Source organism: Schistocerca nitens, chromosome 2 (assembly GCF_023898315.1).
Source record: "Schistocerca nitens isolate TAMUIC-IGC-003100 chromosome 2, iqSchNite1.1, whole genome shotgun sequence".
Classification (NCBI taxonomy): domain Eukaryota; kingdom Metazoa; phylum Arthropoda; class Insecta; order Orthoptera; family Acrididae; genus Schistocerca; species Schistocerca nitens.
This window is the reverse complement of record NC_064615.1, coordinates 1,068,076,634-1,068,100,067: the sequence shown is the minus strand read 5'-3', so window position 1 is coordinate 1,068,100,067 and position 23,434 is coordinate 1,068,076,634. Positions and strand designations below refer to the sequence as shown.

The following is a 23,434-nucleotide window of genomic DNA, read 5'->3' as shown; positions in this document are numbered from 1 at the left end:
CTTACTTCATGTTCAGTATGTTGTTTTTTGTGCCTGGAGTACTGACGTTCTCGAAAGCAAGTACAAATCAGCAGAAGCAGCAGCTAAAGATAAAGAATCTACTCCAAGTTCTTTTTGTCAGTAACAATCTGCTGTTTCGTGTGACGCAAGGTGGAATTCACAGTGTTTAAAAATTCAAAACTTTCTATGAATTTTGAAGGTGGGTACACGTCAAAGAAAATTGGTTTTTGAGAAATCAAACACTGGTTATTGACAAAAATACTGCACTACATTAGATGAGTCTAACAATTACAAAATTCTCTCATTACAATAATTACAGACATGCCTTTCAAATTCCTGCAGAATCTTCATCAATATAAGAACAAGAAAGTATTATACATCAGTCTTTTCATCTTCATAGTAAATTATTCTAGGTGGCTTACCCAAAATACACAGAAAACAGCCGGCCGGAATGTCCGTGCGGTTCTAGGCGCTACAGTCTGGAACCGCGTGACCGCTACGGTCGCAGGTTCGAATCCTGCCTTGGGCATGGATGTGTGTGATGTCCTTAGGTTAGTTAGGTTTAAGTAGTTCTAAGTTCTAGGGGACTGATGACCTTAGAAGTTAAGTCCCATAGTGCTCAGAGCCATTTGAACCATTTTTTTGAACACAGAAAACAGGTCTCATTCTCTGAAGGACTCAACTGCTCGCTACTGTGCCCCAAGTAAGAATGTCCCAGCGTTGCGCAATTGACTGACTGACAAGTTAACCATAGATAAAACCAAATACAGAGTCAAGGATCTTATTCACTACTCCTACATTGCGCTGATTCATCTTTGTCCCAGTACAGTAGAGGTAAATTATTTACAATATCAGAAAACATATGAGAACCTTACACATACTTCACGTTTTACGATTCGGCACCACGTTTTCCTGTTACGGGCTTTTGCATCACTGATGAGTGGTTTTGGAATTACACCTCGTCCTGCAATTCCATATTTATGCATCTCCCTTCGTGTTGTTTTTGTGCTCAGGGTTCGCGAGTGCAACATTCAGTTCTGCTGCGAGTTTGGCGGTTGTCGTCATCTAATTTATCATCACAATCCTCTTCAATGACCTTGTGTCACGATCGCTCAACACACACTGCCCTCCGCGTTGTAATTTAGCGGATGATGTTTTTTCACCCTCAATGTTGTGGTTGTTGTGGTCTTCAGTCCTGAGACTGGTTTGATGCAGCTCTCCATGCTACTCTATCCTGTGCAAGCTTCTTCATCTCCCAGTACCTACTGCAACCTACATCCTTCTGAATCTGCTTAGTGTATTCATCTCTTGGTCTCCCTCTACGATTTTTACCCTCCACGCTGCCCTCCAACACTAAATTGGTGATCCCTTGATGCCTCAGAACATGTCCTACCAACCGATCCCGTCTTCTGGTCACGTTGTGCCACAAACTTCTCTTCTCCCCAATCCTATTCAGTACTTCCTCATTAGTTATGTGATCTACCCATCTAATCTTCAGCATTCTTCTGTAGCACCACATTTCGAAAGCTTCTATTCTCTTCTTGTCCAAACTATTTATCGTCCATGTTTCACTTCCATACATGGCTACACTCCATACAAATACTTTCAGAAATGGCTTCCTGACACTTAAATCTATACTCGATGTTAACAAATTTCTCTTCTTCAGAAACGCTTTCCTTGCCATTGCCAGTCTACATTTTATATCCTCTCTACTTCGACCATATTCAGTTATTTTGCTCCCCACATAGCAAAACTCCTTTACTACTTTAAGTGTCTCATTTCCTAATCTAATTCCCTCAGCATCACCCGACTTAATTCGACTATATTCCATTATCCTCGTTTTGCTTTTGTTGATGTTCATCTTATATCCTCCCTTCAAGACACCATCCATTCCGTTCAACTGCTCTTCCAAGTCCTTCGCTGTCTCTGACAGAATTACAATGTCATCGGCGAACCTCAAACTTTTTATTTCTTCTCCATGGATTTTAATACCTACTCCGAATTTTTCTTTTGTTTCCTTTACTGCTTGCTCAATATACAGATTGAAGCGGAGTAAATCTTCGATACGGTGCCTCTTGAAACACCAAACACTTGTGCTACCTTGGTTGCAGACTCACTCGGAACACGATCACCAATAATTTGCGCCCGTTAGAATTCACTTAGCTCCGACGTGATGCACTCACAACTACTAAAGATAGTGTTGTGGCCACGACTGACACGTGCAACGTATTGAGGACAGAGCACAGATTCAGTTCGTGGTCAGAAACAACAGTTCAACCTACAGTCTGGGCTAGCATCTCCGTTTAAGTTGCAGTATGCATTTCTCACGGTGTTTCCATACTTTTGTCCAACCCCTGTACATTCACTTCAATCTGCTCACTGTAGTCTTGACCTGTGTCAAATTTTGCCGCTATGTCTTCTTCCACTTTACGAATTTAATTCTTCCTTAACGGCTCAACCTAACCCTTTTTTCCAGACAAGTTGTGCCATAAAGGTCTTTCATCTCTAATTTGATGCAGTAACCCTCCGTTAATTATTCGATCTACGAATCTGGTCTTCAGCTTCTATTATTCCCTTTTTCATCTGTACTGCTTATTATCCATGTTACATTTGGTATAGGGTACACTCTATATACAGGGTGTTTCAAAAATGACCGGTATATTTGAAACGGCAATAAAAACTAAACGAGCAGCGATAGAAATACACCGTTTGTTGCAATATGCTTGGGACAACAGTACATTTTCAGGCGGACAAACTTTCGAAATTACAGTAGTTACAATTTTCAACAACAGATGGCGCTGCACGTGATGTGAAAGATATAGAAAACAACGCAGTCTGTGGGTGCGCCATTCTGTACGACGTCTTTCTGCTGTAAGCGTGTGCTGTTCAAAAATTGCAAGTGTGCTGTAGACAACATGGTTTATTCCTTAGAACAGAGGATTTTTCTGGTGTTGGAATTCCACCGCCTAGAACACAGTGTTGTTGCAACAAGACGAAGTTTTCAACGGAGGTTTAATGTAACCAAAGGACCAAAAAGCGATACAATAAAGGATCTGTTTGAAAAATTTCAACGGACTGGGAACGTGACGGATGAACGTGCTGGAAAGGTAGGGCGACCGCGTACGGCAACCACAGAGGGCAACGCGCAGCTAGTGCAGCAGGTGATCCAACAGCGGCCTCGGGTTTCCGATCGCCGTGTTGCAGCTGCGGTCCAAATGACGCCAACGTCCACGTATCGTCTCAAGCGCCAGAGTTTACACCTCTATCCATACAAAATTCAAACGCGGCAACCCCTCAGCGCCGCTACCATTGCTGCACGAGAGACATTCGCTAACGATATAGTGCACAGGATTGATGACGGCGATATGCGTGTGGGCAGCATTTGGTTTACTGACGAAGCTTATTTTTACCTGGACGGCTTCGTCAATAAACAGAACTTGCGCATATGGGGAACCGAAAAGCCCCATGTTGCAGTCCCATCGTCCCTGCATCCTCAAAAAGTACTGGTCTGGGCCGCCATTTCTTCCAAAGGAATCATTGGCCGATTTTTCAGATCCGAAACGATTACTGCATCACGCTATCTGGACATTCTTCGTTAATTTGTGGCGGTACAAACTGCCTTAGACGACACTGCGAACACCTCGTGGTTTATGCAAGATGGTGCCCGGCCACATCGCACGGCCGACGTCTTTAATTTCCTGAATTAATATTTCGATGATCGTGTGATTGCTTTGGGCTATCCGATACATACAGGAGGCGGCGTGGATTGGCCTCCCTATTCGTCAGGCATGAACCCCTGTGACTTCTTACTGTGGGGACACTTGAAAGACCAGGTGTACCGCCAGAATCCAGAAACAATTGAACAGCTGAAGCAGTACATCTCATCTGCATGTGAAGCCATTCCGCCAGACACGTTGTCAAAGGTTTCGGGTAATTTCATTCAGAGACTACGCCATATTATTGCTACGCATGGTGGATATGTGGAAAATATCGTACTATAGAGTTTCCCAGACCGCAGCGCCATCTGTTGTTGAAAATTGTAACTACTCTAATTTCGAAAGTTTGTCTGCCTGAAAAAGTACTGTTGTCCCAAGCATATTGCAACAAACGGTGTATTTCTATCGCTGCTCGTTTAGTTTTTATTGCCGTTTCAAATATACCGGTCATTTTTGAAACACCCTGTAAATACTTTTTAGCGATGATTTCTTAAAACTTAAATTCTTCCTAAACATTAAATTATTTCTCCTCTTGACAAAAGTTTTCTTGTGAAGGCGATTTTGTGTTATACATCCTGTTTAGTTGCGTTATCAGTTGCTTTGTTCCACATACAACAGAACTTATCTATTACTTTCAGTGCCTAATTTTCAAATCTGATTGCCTCAGCACCGCCTGGTTTGAATACATTCCGTAACCCCTGTTTTACATTTGTTGATGTACATTTTATAGCCGCTTTTTAATATACAATCCCTTCTTTTTAATTCATCTTCCAAGTCCCTTGCTGAAGCTTACATAATTACGAGGGGCGTTCAATAAATTATACATTTTTTGCTCAGCCAATTCCAGTTGAAAAAATACGGAATTTGCTGTGGGACATCGCGGAATATTCCTGCTTCAGTTCCTATTGTTTCACTGAGTTCCGATAGGTGGCGGCGCTATGCGTAGCCTTCAAAATGATGTCTGTGACAGAGCTACGTTCCAAGCAGAGAGCATGTCATTGTATACTACTGGCTATTAAAATTTTTACACCACAAAGATGACGTGCTACAGACGCGAAATTTAACCGACAGGAAGAAGATGCTGTGATATGCAAATGATAACCGTTTCAGAGCACTCACACAAGGTTGGCGCCGGTGGCGACACCTACAACGTGCTGACATGAGGAAAGTTTCCAACCGATTTCTCATACACAAACAGCAGTTGACCGGCGTTGCCTGGTGAAACGTTGTTGTGATGCCTCGTGTAAGGAGGAGAAATGCGTACCATCACGTTTCCGACTTTGATAAAGGTCGGCTTGTAGCCTGTCGCGATTGCGGTTTATCGTATCGCGACATTGTTGCTCGCGTTGGTCGAGATCCAATGACTGTTAGCAGAATATGGAATCGGTGGGTTCAGGAGGGTAATACGGAACGCCGTGCTGGATCCCAACGGCCTCGTATCACTAGCAGTCGATATGACAGGCATCTTATCCACAGGGCTGTAACGGATCGTGCAGCGACGTATCGATTCCTGAGTCAACAGATGGGGACGTTTGCAAGACAACAACCATCTGCACGAACAGTTCGACGACGTTTACAGCAGCTTGGACTATCAGCTCGGAGACCATGGCTGCGGTTACCCTTGACGCTGCATCACAGACGGGAGCGCGTGTGATGGTGTACTCAACGACGAACCTGGGTGCACGAATGGCGAAACGTCATTTTTTCAGATGAATCCAGGTTCTGTTTACAGCATCATGATAGTCACATCCGTGTTTGGTGACATCGCGGTGGACGCACATTGGAAGCGTGTATTCGTCGTCGGCATTCTGGCGTATCACCAGGCGTGATGGTATGGGGTGCCAATGGTTACACGTCTCGGTCACCTCTTGTTCGCATTGACGGCACTTTGAACAGTGGACGTTACATTTCAGATGTGTTACGACCCGTGGCTCTACCCTTCATTCGATCTCTGCTAAACCTTGAATTTCAGCAGGATAATGCACGACCGCATGTTGCAGGTCCTGTACGGGCCTTTCTGGATACAGAAAATGTTCGACTACTGCCCTGGCCAGCACATTCTTTAGATCTCTCACTAACTGAAAACGTCTGGCCAATGGTGGCCGAGCAACTGGCTCGTCATAATACGCCAGTCACTACTCTTGATGAACTGTGGTATCGTGTCGAAGCTGCATAGGCAGCTGTACCTGTACACGCCATCCAAGCTCTGTTTGACTCAATGCCCAGGCGTATCGAGGCCGTTATTATGGCCAGAGGTGGTTGCTCAGGGTACTGATTTCTCAGGATCTATGCACCCAAATTGCGTGAAAATGTAATCACATGTCAGTTCTAGTATAATATATTTGTCCAATGAATACGCGTTTATCATCTGCATCTCTTCTTGGTGTAGCAATTTTAATGGTCAGTTGTGTATTTCTTTTGGCGGAAAACCAGAGCATCGCAGATATTCGTAGGGGCTTAAATAATGCCTAGGAAGACGTGGCAGTGAGCAAAAGCACAGTGAGTCGTTGGGCGAGGCGTCTGTCATCATCGCAACAAGGTGGCTCAACCTCTCTTATCTCCCGCGTGCCGGCCGGCCGCACACAGCTATGACTCCAGCAGTGTCAGAGCATGTGGACACTCTCATTCGAGGTGATGGGCGGATCACTATCAAACACCTCGCTGCTCAGCTGGATGCCTCTGTTGGTACTGCTGACGCACTCGTCCATCAGTTGGGGTCCTCAAAGGTGTGAGGCCGCTGGGTTCCTCACCGACTAACGAAAGACTATAAAGAGCAGCGGAAACCATCTGTGCGGCATTGCTTGCGCCTTACGAGCCTGCTTGTGACAAAATTTTGTCGAACATCGTCACAAGCGATGAAACCTTAAGTTCATCACTTCGAATCGAAAACGAAACGGTAATACATACAGTGGCACCTCACCACCTCTCCTCAGACGAAAAAAATTTAAAGTCGCACTCTCAGCCGTTAAAGTCATGGCGACAGTCTTCTGGGACTCTGAAGGGGTTAATCTGTTTGATGTCCTCCCTCAAAAGAATTTGTTGCGTTACTAACTGAGCGCCCCACGAAAAATGTTATTGATAAAATTTACAGTTTTATTTCTTATCCCCCACTTTGTAAAATTCTTCATTACATAAATTGCAGTTGTTTCAAAGAAAATGCCTTTTTTGCATGCTGCACATCGAAATTTTTATTTTTATTTTTATTTAAGCACCCAGACGCGTTTCGCCTTTTTTACAAGGCATCTTCAGTGGGTGTCCTGAAATATTACATGATATTAGAGAGGGAGAGAAAGATTTCTTTTTTTTTTAATATCTCCCTCTCTAATACACACACACACACACACACACACACACACACACACACACACAAACATTCGTGTGAGAGATCAGGTCCATTGACATCTATGTAGTGTTGTTCACCATGTTATGGAAAGTTATATTCTTATTACACTGACAGTGCTTGCTCTTCGCCCTTTTTTACTCTTTCCAGATAGCGTTGAGGTAAGAACTAAAAATCTGCATGTGTTAGCGCGTAAGAACTAAGAATCAGCATACGAATAAATTCCAGTTAGCTAAATAAAGAAATTGAACTTTCGTTACTTGATAAACACATCTAGTCGAATTTCGACCACAGGTTATACTAGTTTATAAAAATGTCTTCTCCTGTAAATGTCTGAAGAAGTGGAGCGTTCGTGCATTATCCTGCTGAAATGTAAGGTTTAGCAGAGATCGAATGAAGGGTAGAGCTACAGGTCGTAACACATCTGAAATGTAACGTCCACTGTTCAAAGTGCCATCAATGCGAACAAGAGGCGACCGAGACGTGTAACCAATGGCACCCCATACCATCACTCCGGGTGATACGCCAGTATGGCGATGACGGATACTCGTTTCCAATGTGCGTCCACCGCGATGTCACCAAACACGGATGTGACCATCATGATGCTGTAAACAGAACCTGGAATCATCCGAAAAAATGACGTTTCGCCATTCGTGCACCCAGGTTGGTCGTTGAGTACACCATCACACGCGCTCCTGTCTGTGATGCATCGTCAAGGGTAACCGCAGCCATGGTCTCCGAGCTGATAGTCCAACCTGGTGCAAATGTCGTCGAACTGTTCGCGCAGATGGTTGTTGTCTTGCAAACGACCCCACCTGTTGACGAGACGTGGCTGCACGATCCGTTACAGCCATGCGGATAAGATGCCTGTCATCTCGTGTGCTAGTGATACGAGACCGTTGGGATCCAGCACGGCGTTCCGTATTATGCAGAAAACTGAGCATGCTGGTAACACTTAGAAAAGCAAATGAAACTGTATTAAAAAGATGGCAGTTGCAATGATGTGTAACGTAAACAGTGAACTGAAAGTCAACTGTAAGATGTCCACCTGGTTGCCAAATGAGAAAAAGGAGTTTTCTTAGATGCAATGAATTATAAGTTACCTGTAAGTACCTTTCCATTTCATAAAAAAACGTTAAAGAACTGTTTTTAAATCTATAACCTAGATGTGAAATCATAACCTATGTGTAAAAATGGATAAATCATGTAATATTTAAGGACACCCACTGAAGATGCCCCGTAAAAAAGGCGAAACGCGTCTGGGTGCATAAATAAAAATAAAAATTTCGATGTGCAGCATGCAGAAAAGGCATTTTCTTTGAAACAACTACAATTTATATACAGCTGCTGCGAAAATGGCCACTAAGAGAAACGTGTCTTTATTACATCATTGGATAGATGTGGTGGCGAAAGGCAGTGGGAATGTAACGAGACGCCGGCCGCTGTGGCCGTGCGGTTCTAGGCGCTTCAGTCTGGAACCGCGTGGCCGCTACGGTCGCAGGTTCGAATCCTGCCTCGGGCATGGATGTGTGTGATGTTCTTAGGTTAGTTAGGTTTAAGTAGTTCTAAGTTCTAGGGGACTGATGACCACAGATGTTAAGTCCCATAGTGCTCAGAGCCATTTGAACCATTTTTTTGTAACGAAACGTTTTTGTTGCTCCACTACCACAGTGGCTTCCCTACCGTTGTTTGCATTCCTTGCACACCGTGGCTCGGTAGTTGGGTCCTTGATGGCGGGAAGCCTACTATCTGTAAACCTATAGCTGTCATCCCTAATGAAATTATATTCATTCTTAGTTGTCTTAACTGCTTCCTGGACCTCCCTTCTATAAATATTACATTCTTTGGCTTTCAATTAAAATCCGCTCCCCAACCACAACCCTCATGATGTAAATGGGTATAATAATAAAAACGTACTCTTTCCCCTTCCTCTTCACTACAAGCAATTGAATGACGATGACCCATCAGTGATAACCTGAAGGATTTACCCAATAGCTCCACTTCTTCAGACATTTACAGGATAAGACATTTTTATAAACTAGTATAACCTGTGGTCGAAATTCGACTAAATGTGTTTATCAAGTAACGAAAGTTCAATTTCTTTATTTAGCTAACTGGAATTTATTCGTATGCAGTTTCTTAGCTCTTACACGCTAACACATGCAGATTTTTAGTTCTTACCTCAACGCTATTTGGAAGAAAGTAAGAAAGGGCGAAGAACAAGCACTGTCAGTGTCATAAAAATATAACTTCCCATAACATGGTAAACAACACTACATAGATGTCAATGGACCTGATCTCTCATAAGAAAATACTGTGAATCTTAAAGTGATATACACAGTGTAGAATTGCGTCTGAAATTTTATCCTGAGAACTGACAATGGAAGCTCCTGCATTGAAGCTACGTATATTGTTGAAATAATTCTTTGGTGTCTCATTAACTGTTCGATCATCATTTCAAGTGAGTCTTTGATACTCGGCATTGAAAAATAATTAGTTTCTCCGTTGTGACAACACAATGTGAATGCTGTTGCATCACATAAAGTAACCTCAGATGTGAACTGTTTTCGACTACGATAACTTGCACTGCAAATTTATCAGATCGCATGTATAATTATTTGTAATTATGTTCAGTGAACATTTTAATGTATCTTTCATAACAACAACAGACTTTTCATTATCAATGATGATAATCTTTGGTTTGTGAGGCGCTCAACAGTCCGGCCATCTGCGCCAGTACGGAGTCCCAATTTTTACGCAGTCTATTGGGGACAACACAGACACCCAGTCTCCAGGCAGAGAAAATTCCCAAATCGTCCGGGAATCGAACCCGGGACCTCGTGATCCAGAGGTAGAAACGCTAGCCACTAGACCGCGGGCTGGCTCAAATGGCTCTGAGCATTATGCGACTTAACTTCTGAGGTCATCAGTCGCCTAGAACTTAGAACTACTTAAACCTAACTAACCTAAGGACATCACACACATCCATGCCCGAGGCAGGATTCGAACCTGCGACCGTAGCGGTCGCTCGGTTCCAGACTGTAGCGCCTAGAACCGCACGGCCACTCCGGCCGGCCTAGACCGCGGGCTGCGGACTTCATTATCAATGTCAACGCTGTTCCTAATACTTCATCTGTGTAAATATTGTCTCGCTCTGTCTTTCAGTCTGACCCTTTAGCTATCTCCTCCTGGGTGTAGCCTAAAATAAATATACACTCCTGGAAATGGAAAAAAGAACACATTGACACCGGTGTGTCAGACCCACCATACTTGCTCCGGACACTGCGAGAGGGCTGTACAAGCAATGATCACACGCACGGCACAGCGGACACACCAGGAACCGCGGTGTTGGCCGTCGAATGGCGCTAGCTGCGCAGCATTTGTGCACCGCCACCGTCAGTGTCAGCCAGTTTGCCGTGGCATACGGAGCTCCATCGCAGTCTTTAACACTGGTAGCATGCCGCGACAGCGTGGACGTGAACCGTATGTGCAGCTGACGGACTTTGAGCGAGGGCCTATAGTGGGCATGCGGGAGGCCGGGTGGACGTACCGCCGAATTGCTCAACACGTGGGGCGTGAGGTCTCCACAGTACATCGATGTTGTCGCCAGTGGTTGGCGGAAGGTGCACGTGCCCGTCGACCTGGGACCGGACCGCAGCGACGCACGGATGCACGCCAAGACCGTAGGATCCTACGCAGTGCCGTAGGGGACCGCACCGCCACTTCCCAGCAAATTAGGGACACTGTTGCTCCTGGGGTATCGGCGAGGACCATTCGCAACCGTCTCCATGAAGCTGGGCTACGGTCCCACACACCGTTAGGCCGTCTTCCGCTCACGCCCCAACATCGTGCAGCCCGCCTCCAGTGGTGTCGCGACAGGCGTGAATGGAGGGACGAATGGAGACGTGTCGTCTTCAGCGATGAGAGTCGCTTCTGCCTTGGTGCCAATGATGGTCGTATGCGTGTTTGGCACCGTGCAGGTGAGCGCCACAATCAGGACTGCATACGACCGAGGCACACAGGGCCAACACCCGGCATCGTGGTGTGGGGAGCGATCTCCTACACTGGCCGTACACCATTGGTGATCGTCGAGGGGACACTGAATAGTGCACGGTACATCCAAACCGTCATCGAACCCATCGTTCTACCATTCCTAGACCGGCAAGGGAACTTGCTGTTCCAACAGGACAATGCACGTCCGCATGTATCGCGTGCCACCCAACGTGCTCTAGAAGGTGTAAGTCAACTACCCTGGCCAGCAAGATCTCCGGATCTGTCCCCCATTGAGCATGTTTGGGACTGGATGAAGCGTCGTCTCATGCGGTCTGCACGTCCGGCACGAACGCTGGTCCAACTGAGGCGCCAGGTGGAAATGGCATGGCAAGCCGTTCCACAGGACTACATCCAGCATCTCTACGATCGTCTCCATGAGAGAATAGCAGCCTGCATTGCTGCGAAAGGTGGATATACACTGTACTAGTGCCGACATTGTGCATGCTCTGTTGCCTGTGTCTATGTGCCTGTGGTTCTGTCAGTGTGATCATGTGATGTATCTGACCCCAGGAATGTGTCAATAAAGTTTCCCCTTCCTGGGACAATGAATTCACGGTGTTCTTATTTCAATTTCCAGGAGTGTAGTTTCCATACAATAAGAAAAGTCGGATCGCGTAGTTATTCAAAATGAAGAAATTAAAAATTAGGAACTTACTTCAAATTTTCTGGTAACGTGCAAATAACCACAAAGTTCCTCTTTCAAAAAAAAAGTAAGCGAAATAACAACTCAAATATATAACATTATTTACATGCATAGTTAATACAATATTTTGATTTTCAGTGTTGACATCTTCGACCTAGTAGTTGTCGCCTGGTACGAATAGATGCCCGATATGTGTGTGTTACTGTAAATGAACCATGTGAACATAAAGGTCCCAAGACTGCGATATCACGAAACATTGTCGCTTTCGTGTGTCATTTCTACCATAGCACTTGATCGGTATGCATGGGCACAAGTTGGTAGCAATCCACTTTTTGATGTTCACGTATTGTAGATTTTAAAGCGTGGTAAAGAAGGTATCATCATAGTTGTGTATACAAAACCACCATTTCTTTCACCACTCTTACTAACTACGTAATCACGATTTTTGCTTTGTTCACATCTGTGGCGAAGTACCCTTTGAATTATGTAAGTTTTATTGGCCTACTTGTATAATTAATACTAAAAATCAATACCTCAATTTTCATGTTCACCTATTATTATTATGATGAGCGCGATATTTGTTTTAGACAATGTTCATCCAACCAGGGACAACAAAAGAGTCTTGATGAAGGTCCTAGCAGAGGAGTCGAAGCGTCGAGTTCTAAAGAAAAAGTCTGTAATGGAATAAATGGAAAAAGTCTATAATGGGCCTAATCGTCCAGAAAATTTCACCTTCAATGATAACGAAAGCCTGCAGACCTACATACTTTTACGTGCTTGTTAATGTACAAAGTTTGTTTTTCCAGTGACTTGGGACACTTGCCGCCATTCGGCACTGACCGAGCCATGTACGGAGCCAGCAAGCACGCAGTCAGGGTGCTCCTGGAAGGGCTGAGGAAGGACCTGGTCGCCAGGGGCAGCAAGATACGAGTTGGGGTACGTAGCAGCCAGCTCACGTCGTCTAATGAGGTAGAAGACGAAAGAAACGTCCAGGTGGTCGTTAGATGGAGAAGAAAATAACAATGCCTTATTTTTGAGATGGTGTAACGTTAATGGAAGTCCTGCGAGGCGTGTGACGGAAAGGTTACAATGACACAGTAGTAAGTTCTTCGTCGCTCTCACACACGCAGTGGAAAAATTAAAGAACCCGCATCATTACCTTACATCTACATCTACATCTACATACATACTCCGCAATCCACCATACGGTGCGTGGCGGAAGGTACCTCGTACCACAACTAGCATCTTCTCTCCCTGTTCCACTCCCAAACAGAACGAGGGAAAAATGACAGCCTATATGCCTCTGTACGAGCCCTAATCTCTCCTATCTTTGTGGTCTTTCCGCGAAATGTAAGTTGGAGGCAGTAAAATTGTACTGCAGTCAGCCTCAAATGCTGGTTCTCCAAATTTCCTCAGTAGCGATTCACGAAAAGAACGCCGCCTTTCCTCTAGAGACTCCCACCCGAGTTCCTGAAGCATTTCCCTAACACTCGCATGATGATCAAACCTACCAGTAACCAATCTAGCAGCCCGCCTCTGAATTGCTTCTATGTCCTCCCTCAATCCGACCTGATTTTTTTTTGGTCATCAGTCTACTGACTGGTTTGATGCGGCCCGCCACGAATTTCTTTCCTGTGCTAACCTCTTCATCCCAGAGTAGCACTTGCAACCTAAGTCCTCAATTATTTGCTTGACGTATTCCAATCTCTGTCTTCCTCTACAGTTTTTGCCCTCTACAGCTCCCTCTAGTACCATGGAAGTCATTCCCTCGTGTCTTAGCAGATGTCCTATCATCCTGTCCCTTCTCCTTATCAGTGTTTTCCACATATTCCTTTCCTCTCCGATTCTGCGTAGAACCTCCTCATTCCTTACCTTATCAGTCCACCTAATTTTCAACATTCGTCTATAGCACCACATCTCAAATGCTTCGATTCTCTTCTGTTCCGGTTTTCCCACAGTCCATGTTTCACTACCATACTATGCTGTACTCCAGACGTACATCCTCAGAAATTTCTTCCTCAAATTAAGGCCGGTATTTGATATTAGTAGACTTCTCTTGCCCAGAAATGCCTTTTTTGCCATAGCGAGTCTGCTTTTGATGTCCTCCTTGCTCCGTCCGTCATTGGTTATTTTACTGCCTAGGTAGCAGAATTCCTTAACTTCATTGACTTCGTGACCATCAATCCTGATGTTAAGTTTCTCGCTGTTCTCATTTCTACTACTTCTCATTACCTTCGTCTTTCTCCGATTTACTCTCAAACCATACTGTGTACTCATTAGACTGTTCATTCCGTTCAGCAGATCATTTAATTCTTCTTCACTTTCACTCAGGATAGCAATGTCATCAGCGAATCGTATCATTGATATCCTTTCACCTTGTATTTTAATTCCACTCCTGAACCTTTCTTTTATTTCCATTACTGCTTCCTCGATGTACAGATTGAAGAGTAGGGGCGAAAGGCTACAGCCTTGTCTTACACCCTTCTTAATACGAGCACTTCGTTCTTGATCGTCCACTCTTATTATTCCCTCTTGGTTGTTGTACATATTGTATATAACCCGTCTCTCCCCATAGCTTACCCCTACTTTTTTCAGAATCTCGAACAGTTTGCACCATTTTATATTGTCGAACGCTTTTTCCAGGTCGACAAATCCTATGAAAGTGTCTTGATTTTTCTTTAGCCTTGCTTCCATTATTAGCCGTAACGTCAGAATTGCCTCTCTCGTCCCTTTGCTTTTCCTAAAGCCAAACTGATCTTCACCTAGCGCATTCACAATTTTTTTTCCATTCTTCTGTATATTATTCTTGTAAGCAGCTTCGATGCATGAGCTGTTAAGCTGATTGTGCGATAATTCTCGCACTTGTCAGCTCTTGCCGTCTTCGCAATTGTATGGATGATGCTTTTCCGAAAGTCAGATGGTATATCGCCAGACTCATATATTCTACACACCAACGTGAATAGTCGTTTTGTTGCCACTTCCCCCAATGATTTTAGAAATTCTGATGGAATGTTATCTATCCCTTCTGCCTTATTTGACTGAGAGTCCTCCAAAGCTCTTTTAAATTCCGATTCTAATACTGGGTCCCCTATCTCTTCTAAATTGACTCCTGTTTCTTCTTCTATCATATCAGACAAATCTTCACCCTCATAGAGGCTTTCAATGTATTCTTTCCACCTATCTGCTCTCTCCTCTGCATTTAACAGTGGAATTTCCGTTGCACTCTTAATGTTACCACCGTTGCTTTTTTGGATGTCACCAAAGGTTGTTTTGACTTTCCTGTATGCTGAGTCTGTCCTTCCGACAATCATATCTTTTTCGATGTCTTCACATTTTTCCTGCAGCCATTTCGTCTTAGCTTCCCTGCACTTCCTGTTTATTTCATTCCTCAGCGACTTGTATTTCTGTATTCCTGATTTTCCCGGAACATGTTTGTACTTCCTCCTTTCATCAATCAACTGAAGTATTTCTTCTGTTACCCATGGTTTCTTCGCAGCTACCTTCTTTGTACCTATGTTTTCCTTCCCAACTTCTGTGATGGCCCTTTTTGGAGATGTCCATTCCTCTTCAACTGTACTGCCTACTGCGCTATTCCTTATTGCTGTATCTATAGCGTTGGAGAACTTCAAACATATCTCGTCATTCCTTAGTACTTCCGTATCCCACTTCTTTGCGTATTGATTCTTCCTGACTAAAGTCTTGAACTTCAGCCTACTCTTCATCACTACTATATTGTGATCTGAGTCTATATCTGCTCCTGGGTACGCCTTACAATCCAGTATCTGATTTCGAAATCTCTGTCTGACCATGATGTAATCTAATTGAAATCTTCCCGTATCTCCCGGCCTTTTCCAAGTATACCTCCTCCTCTTGTGATTCTTGAACAGGGTATTCGCTATTACTAGCTGAAACTTGTTACAGAACTCAATTAGTCTTTCTCCTCTTTCATTCCTTGTCCCAAGCCCATATTCTCCTGTAACCTTTTCTTCTACTCCTTCCCCTACAACTGCATTCCAGTCGCCCATGACTATTAGATTTTCGTCCCCCTTTACATACTGTATTACCCTTTCAATATCTTCATACTCTTTCTCTATCTGTTCATCTTCAGCTAGCGGCGTGGGCATGTATACCTGAACTATCGTTGTCGGTGTTGGTCTGCTGTCGATTCTGATTAGAACAACCCGGTCACTGAACTGTTCACAGTAACACACCTTCTGCCCTACCTTCCTATTCATAACGAATCCTACACCTGTTATACAATTTTCTGCTGCTGTTGATATTACCCGATACTCATCTGACCAGAAATCCTTGTCTTCCTTCCACTTCACTTCACTGACCCCTACTATGTCTAGATTGAGCCTTTGCATTTCCCTTTTCAGATTTTCTAGTTCCCCTACCACGTTCAAGCTTCTGACATTCCACGCCCCGACTCGTAGAACGTTATCCTTTCGTTGATTATTCAATCTTTTTCTCATGGTAACCTCCCCCTTGGCAGTCCCCTCCCGGAGATCCTAATGGGGGACTATTCCGGAATCTTTTGCCAATGGAGAGATCATCATGACACTTCTTCAATTACAGGCCACATGTCCTGTAGATACACGTTACGTGTCTTTAATGCAGTGGTTTCCATTGCCTTCTGCATCCTCATGTCGTTGATCATTGCTGATTCTTCCGCCTTTAGGGGCAATTTCCCACCCCTAGGACAAGAGAGTGCCCTGAACCTCTTATCCGCTCCTCCGCCCTCTTTGACAAGGCTGTTGGCAGAATGAGGCTGACTTCTTATGCCGGAAGTCTTCGGCCGCCAATGCTCATTATTTATCAAAATTTAGGCAGTGGCGGGGATCGAACCCGGGACCGAAGACGTTTTGATTTTGAATCAAAGACGCTACCCCTAGACCACGGGTACAAGTCTGATAAGCATCCCAAACGCTCGAGGAGTACTCAAGAATAGGTCGTATTAGTGTTTTACAAGCGGTATCCTTTACAGATGAACCACATCTTCCCAAAATGCTACCAATGAACCGAAGACGACCATCCACCTTCCCCACAACTGCCATTACATGCTTGTCCCACTTCATATCGCTCTGCAGTGTTACGCCCAAATAATTAATCGACGTGACTGTGTCAAGCGCTACACTACTAATGGAGTACTCAAACATTACTGGATTCTTTTTCCTATTTATCTGCATTAATTTACATTTATCTATATTTAGAGTTAGCTGCCATTCTTTACACCAATCACAAATCCTGACCAAGTCCTCTTGTATCCCCCTACAGTCACTCAACGACGACACCTTCCCGTACACCACAGCATCATCAGCGAACAGCCGCACATTGCTATCCACCCTATCCAAAAGATCATTTATGTAGATATAAAACAACAGCGCACCTACCACACTTACCTGAGGCACTCCAGATGATACCCTCACCACATGATGACAAGTGTGGTCTGAGCGTGTGAAGAGAGGACAAAGTCCAAAAACCAGACTGTCTGCTGAATGGTAAATATATTCGAAGTAAAAGAAAACAGTTCAGACTATGTATGGTCGCTTTGGCAATTGCGGCCGACATAGTAAATGTATTGAGGTGACAAAAGTCGTGGGATACCGATACGCACATATACAGATGACGTCAGTATCGCGCACACGAAGTATATAAGGGTAGTGCATTGCCAAAGCTGCCATTTGTATTCAGGTGATTCGTGTAAAAAGTTTTCCGGCGTGATTATGGCCGCACGACGGAAATTAAATGACTCTGAACGCGGAATGGTAGTTGGAGATAGAAGCTTTGTAATGTAAAAACATAAAAACAGTGATATTTAAAAAAATATACGGCAGTCTGCCAATGTAATCGTATTCTTAATGACTCAATAATAGCGGTTGAAAACACTTTTCTGCAAATGACTCACAAGAATGTTCTTGTGGTGTCACCGCCAGACACCACACTTGCTAGGTGGTAGCCTTTAAATCGGCCGCGGTCCGTTAGTATACGTCGGACCCGCGTGTCGCCACTGTCAGTGATTGCAGACCGAGCGCCGCCACACGGCAGGTCTAGAGAGACGTCCTAGCACTCGCCCCAGTTGTAAAGCCAACTTTGCTAGCGATGGTTCACTGACAAATTACGCTCTCATTTGCCGAGACGATAGTTAGCATAGCCTTCAGCTACGTCATTTGCTACGATCTAGGAAGGCGCCATTATCAATTGCTATTTATCTTGTGATGCATGTACCGTCAAGAGCAATGTTCACCAATTATGGATTAAAGTTAAGTATTCCAGAAGCTCCGTACTTTTTTTACTAGACTCAACTCCTTTAACTGTTCCAGACCTCACGCCAACCTGCGTGAGCTTAAACGCGTGCCTTTCGGCTATCTCATAGTGGCTTGGCTGTCTTGCCAAGTCACAACAGTTTTTAATAGTGCAATATCTTTTAAGTTAGCCCGACACAGATCAGTAATTAATAAACTAGCCCAGTTCTCAGGGTAATTACGTAATCGTCGATAGTTAATTGTTCCTTCCTTCTTCACCTAACACCACAGATATTATTCCAGGCTCGTGAGAAGTGGCGTGCTTATTTCGCCAGAGAATATTCCACAAGTCCGTTCGATGTAAACTACTGCAATACGTAGCTTAATATCGTGGTTTCGTCTCAATTTCCCAGTATAAGATAACAATAGTAGCATCTACAAATGAGATCCTATAATGGAACTGGAATCCTGTGACCAGATCTTTTCTGCCTGGGATGTTATCTCGTTATATAAAGAAAAGCTGTAAGTAAAAATTGTTAAATTATTATCAGCGGCCGCGGGTCTCGTAGGATCTGCAAGAAAGTTAATTGTCCTAACCGACGGCACGTCTCAAAGATGAGCTAAAAGAAAAATGTTAAGGATTTTCTAAGATGGCGCCTAACAATGAAAATTCTTTGTTGAGGCCCGTATCTACTTACAAGGGAACCTCCCCATCGCACCCCCCTCAGATTTAGTTATAAGTTGGCACAGTGGATAGGCCTTGAAAAACTGAACACAGATCAATCGAGAAAACAGGAAGAAGTTGTGTGGAACTATAAAAAAATAAGCAAAATATACAAACTGAGTAGTCCACGCTAAGATATGCAACATCATGGATATTCCGAGACTAGGAGCGCCGTGGTCGAGTGGTGGGTGAATATCTCTGGTTAGCAACGTCAACAACCATCAGTTTTCGTGTGGTTCTCGAGAAATATTGAAAAATACAGATAATTTTGTGTGTGTTCACCTACAAATTAGTGTTGCCGTGTGTTTTTGCGGTGTCAACGAGTCCCTGAGCAGCGCCAAGTCGTGCTTCGGTGGGCGAGATGTGCGGACGGGCCTTGTCTACGTGCTCGCTGCGGCCGGCCGCGTGCTGACAAGTAAGTGGGCGATCTTGCGGCTTACACGCCAATTGTATATTTGAAAATGGATCGAACATGAATATGACGCAACCGCTTCGCAAAGATACTTTGAAGTTCACGTTCGATGAACGCTTTGCACGACCTAAAGCATTCGAAGTAGAACAGTTCTTGCGCGATGTAGTAAAGCTCAGTTCCACTGATATAATTGGGATCCACTTATCGATTGTGAGTAGCACAGTTTATGTAAAGATGGTGAATGCTAAATGCTGTGATAGGATTATTGAAGGATGTGGAGGATCTTTTAAATTTAATCACTGTGATGGAAACGTCGGTGATGTCAAAGTAGATCATGCAGGTTTCGGGATAAGAACAGTCCGTATTTCTGAACTTCCCTTTGAAATAACTACGGAACAAATTAATTGCGTCCTCAAAGCATATGGGAAGGTCATTAGTAATGTTGCGGAAAAGTGGACCACCTTTCAAACATTTCCAGTTTTAAATGGTGTCAGGCAAATAAAAATAGATCTTCAGCAGCATATTCCCTCGTATGTTTACGTATGCGGTTATAGAGCTATTGTGATGTATGATGGACAGCCGCGTACTTGCTCCGGCTGTGGACAGACTGGACACGTACGTTCAGAATGTATACAGAGGAGAGTGACGCAGGTACCGGCGGGGGAAGTAGTCCCTCCCATGACGATGACGACCTTACCAGTGACATATGCTACGGCCACCCGTGGCCACACTGCTACGACATCGAGTTTCGCTTTGGAGAGCAGTGGCGACAGAAAAGACGACCACCAAAACTTGTCAGTGACCACTAGCTCTACTGAAGTAACGACTGTCGTTCCGTCGCCTGAAGCGGCGCCCATCACAGAAGCAGGATGTCTTTCCAAAAATGACGGAACTATTGAGCAAGATGTACAGACAGACGAGAACGAGGATGCTGCACAAGATCCCAGCACGGCTTCCGAGACTGAAGAGCGACAGAAATCCGGATCTCTTCCCAAAAAGCATAAAAAACGGAGGATAGCTCCACCTGACGCTCCTCAAAAGGTACAACCAGTGCGTGAAAAGGCACAACAAATTGGTCGCAAAATCAGTGGTATGACATCCGTCAATTTTGACGTAGACCCACAGACCCCGCATACAGCGGGAAAAGACGAGCTTCGAAAAGTGAAAACGCAGACGCAACAGGATGGCGAAACGAAACGGTCCACAGGTAAAGAAACAAAGAACAGAACTCCATCTCAACGTGGGCCAGAGATAGAGTTGTCTCAACGCAGTGATACGAAAAATTGGGCAGATGACATTGAAGAATTTCCCGCAGATGAGGAAATGAAGGAAGTGTCACACTTACCAGGAGGAAAGATTCGAGTGCAGAAAGACAAGCAAATGAGGGACGAGACATCGTCTCGGCCATAACATGGAAAACCTTAGGATTTGTCGACAGTGGGTCATAACGACTTGTATACTTACTTAATTAATCATGAATTCGTTACAAGCTTATAGAATCGGGACTTTGAATCTAAACAAGATCCGTAGCGAATTAAACCTTAAGAACTTGCAAGACATGCTCTACGCCGCTGATATTGATGTTATTATGTTACAAGAAGTAACAGATATTAGACTGGATGCCATCACAGGTTACAATGCAGTCGTAAATCCAGGGAGCGACAGTGACCTCGGAACTGCGATACTCGCCAAAGAAGGAATTATCATCAAAGATGTCGAGAAACTGGTAAACGCCAGAGGTCTAGCTGTCACCATTCACAATACGCGTTTTATAAATATTTATGCACCATCTGGCACCGGGAACAGGAGGCGAAGAGCTGAATTTTATAAAGATGATATAGTTCCCCTTTTCGATGGCCGCTACGAGCATATCATTTTTGGAGGTGATTGTAATTGTGTGCTGTCTCCAAAAGACCAGACGCCGCATTTTAATAACTGTGCAGAACTCGGAGCCGTAATTACAGAACTCCGCTTAATTGACACCTGGGAGCTCAAGAATGGTGCATTTCCGGGTTTCACTCATATTACGAATCATTCCGCTAGTCGCATCGACAGGATCTATGTAACAGTCGACCTGGAAACGCACGTTCTCCAGACAGAGTTATGGCCCACTATCTTTTCGGATCATATGTACCATGAACTTAAAACGGCAAGAAACGTACAGGGGACGAGGCTTGTGGAAGTTGAACGTGAAGCATCTAAAAGACCTTGAATACCATGAAATATTCAATAACGTATGGAACGCGTGTGAGAACAAATTCACTTCATATACCTCGGCACTGGCATGGTGGATGAAATGTGTGAAACCCGCGATAAGAAAATCGCTGATGAATTACTCCCGCGAGAAAAGTGTTTGGCAAAAACGGACGATAGAATATTACTTCCAAGTCCTTCGTGACCTATATCAATCTGATGAGTCCGTAATCGCCAACTATGTGGAAATAAAACGGATTCAGGCTAAACTTCTCGGACTGAAGCGGAAACAGCTGGAAGGTCATCAAGTAAGAGCAGGACTTCACGATACTGTAAAAGGAGAGCAAACATCTATATATCATGTGATTAATGAGAGGAAGGGGCAACGCAGGAAAATAATAACCGAACTAAGATCTTCTGACGGCAGGTTACTGACGCAGCAAAGTGACATTCTGAACGAAATTCACAAGTACTTCTCAGAGTTATTAGGCAAAACGACAATGGATATCCCGGTGGACAATGACATCATGACGGGATTCACACGCAGGCTCGACCCGGTAGAAGCAAACAACTTGTTAACTGAAATTACAGAAGAAGAAGTCGCAGACGCTATAACACGAAGCCCGAAAAATAAGTCTCCTGGGCCTGACGGAATCCCGGCCGAGTTCTATCAAATGTTCAGAAGGCAGTTGATTCCCAAATTAGCGTGTATCTGTAACGAATTAATGAATCCCGTCAATGGCGTCCCACGCGACTTCCTAGAAGGAACCATTGTTCTAATCCCGAAACATCCTGCAGGAAAATCTGTAACAAATTTTAGGCCTATCACTCTCCTAAATTCGGACTATAAAATATTTGCCCGCATCATAAACGAAAGATTAAAATCAGTATTGAACACAGTCACTGGATCATATCAATCGAGCGTAGGAAAAGACAGATCAATTTACCAAACACTGTGCGACTACAGAGATATTATTTCCATTGTCGCAGCCTGTAAAATAAAATGCGCCATCGTATCATTGGACTTTGAGAAAGCATTCGATAGAGTCGATCATGCTTATCTTTTCCACACCATGCGTGCCATGAACTTCCCGCAAGGTTTTATCAACATTATTACAAATCTTCTGCAGAAGTCAACATCGATAGTTATGGTAAACGGTCAGTCCAGTAGGCCCATTGTAATGAAAAGTTCGGTGCGACAAGGGTGCCCGATGTCTATGTCACTCTTTGCAATAGCAATCGAGCCATTGCTTTTTCGCCTGAGCCACAACCTACAAGGATTCACTACACGCGGCCGTAGGATTGTCTGCAGAGCATATGCCGATGACGTTGCATTTATTGTCAAAGACAACGACGAGATAGAGAAAGCACTCGACATAATAAATAAATATGAACAAGAATCTGGTGCGAAAATGAATAGGAATAAGTCTGGCATAATGAATATTGGAAGCGGATTAGGAGTTCCCATTCATGGGCCAATAAAGGAAATTGTCACCATGACATGTCTTGGAGTGGAGTACACAAGGAATATTCGGCAGACCATCGCAGTTAATTACAGAAGAATCCTCAACACCATCCGTGCCTGTATACGTCAGCACAATCTCCGTACTCTTGATGAGATACAAAGAGTGGCTCTCGTCAACATTTATTTGTCCTCTAAATTAAATTACGTGGCTCAAGCCCTGCCAATGCCGAGGGAAGTGGCGAACAGGATTTTGGCTGATTTTGGCCATTTCGTCAGCCGCGGCCACATCTTCAAAGTCAAGTACCAAACATTGACTCTACCGACTGGGAATGGTGGATTGAATCTCACAGACGTGTACAATAAAGCACAAGCATTGTACGTCTGTAAAACATATAAACTGTGGAAGCGGTCAGTCGACAGTGTCACCGCATTCTTGTTAAATGAAATAGCGCCGGCCAGCCAGGACGACCCAATAGACGTTCACCACATCCCAAATGAACTTTACCACCTAAAACATTTCTTTGTAGAATATAGCTACATTGGACTGGGAACACCCGAGAAAGATGTCATCAAAGTCAAGAAAATATACCAAAACTTAATGAACTTTCAGACCAAGAACATCATAGAACAAAAATACGTCGGC

The 23,434-nt window shown here is 44.1% G+C and overlaps 1 protein-coding gene across 1 annotated transcript in view; it reads left to right on the top strand.

The window, feature by feature from the left end:
* The window catches only part of LOC126237460 (dehydrogenase/reductase SDR family member 11-like), a 74,006-nt gene that overhangs the window by 32,491 nt on the left and 18,081 nt on the right, over positions 1–23,434 (top strand). Inside the window, exon 4 of the mRNA XM_049947598.1 lies at positions 12,559–12,688. Within this exon, the coding sequence (XP_049803555.1) occupies positions 12,559–12,688 (130 nt within the window). The remainder of the gene's footprint in view (positions 1–12,558; positions 12,689–23,434) is intronic.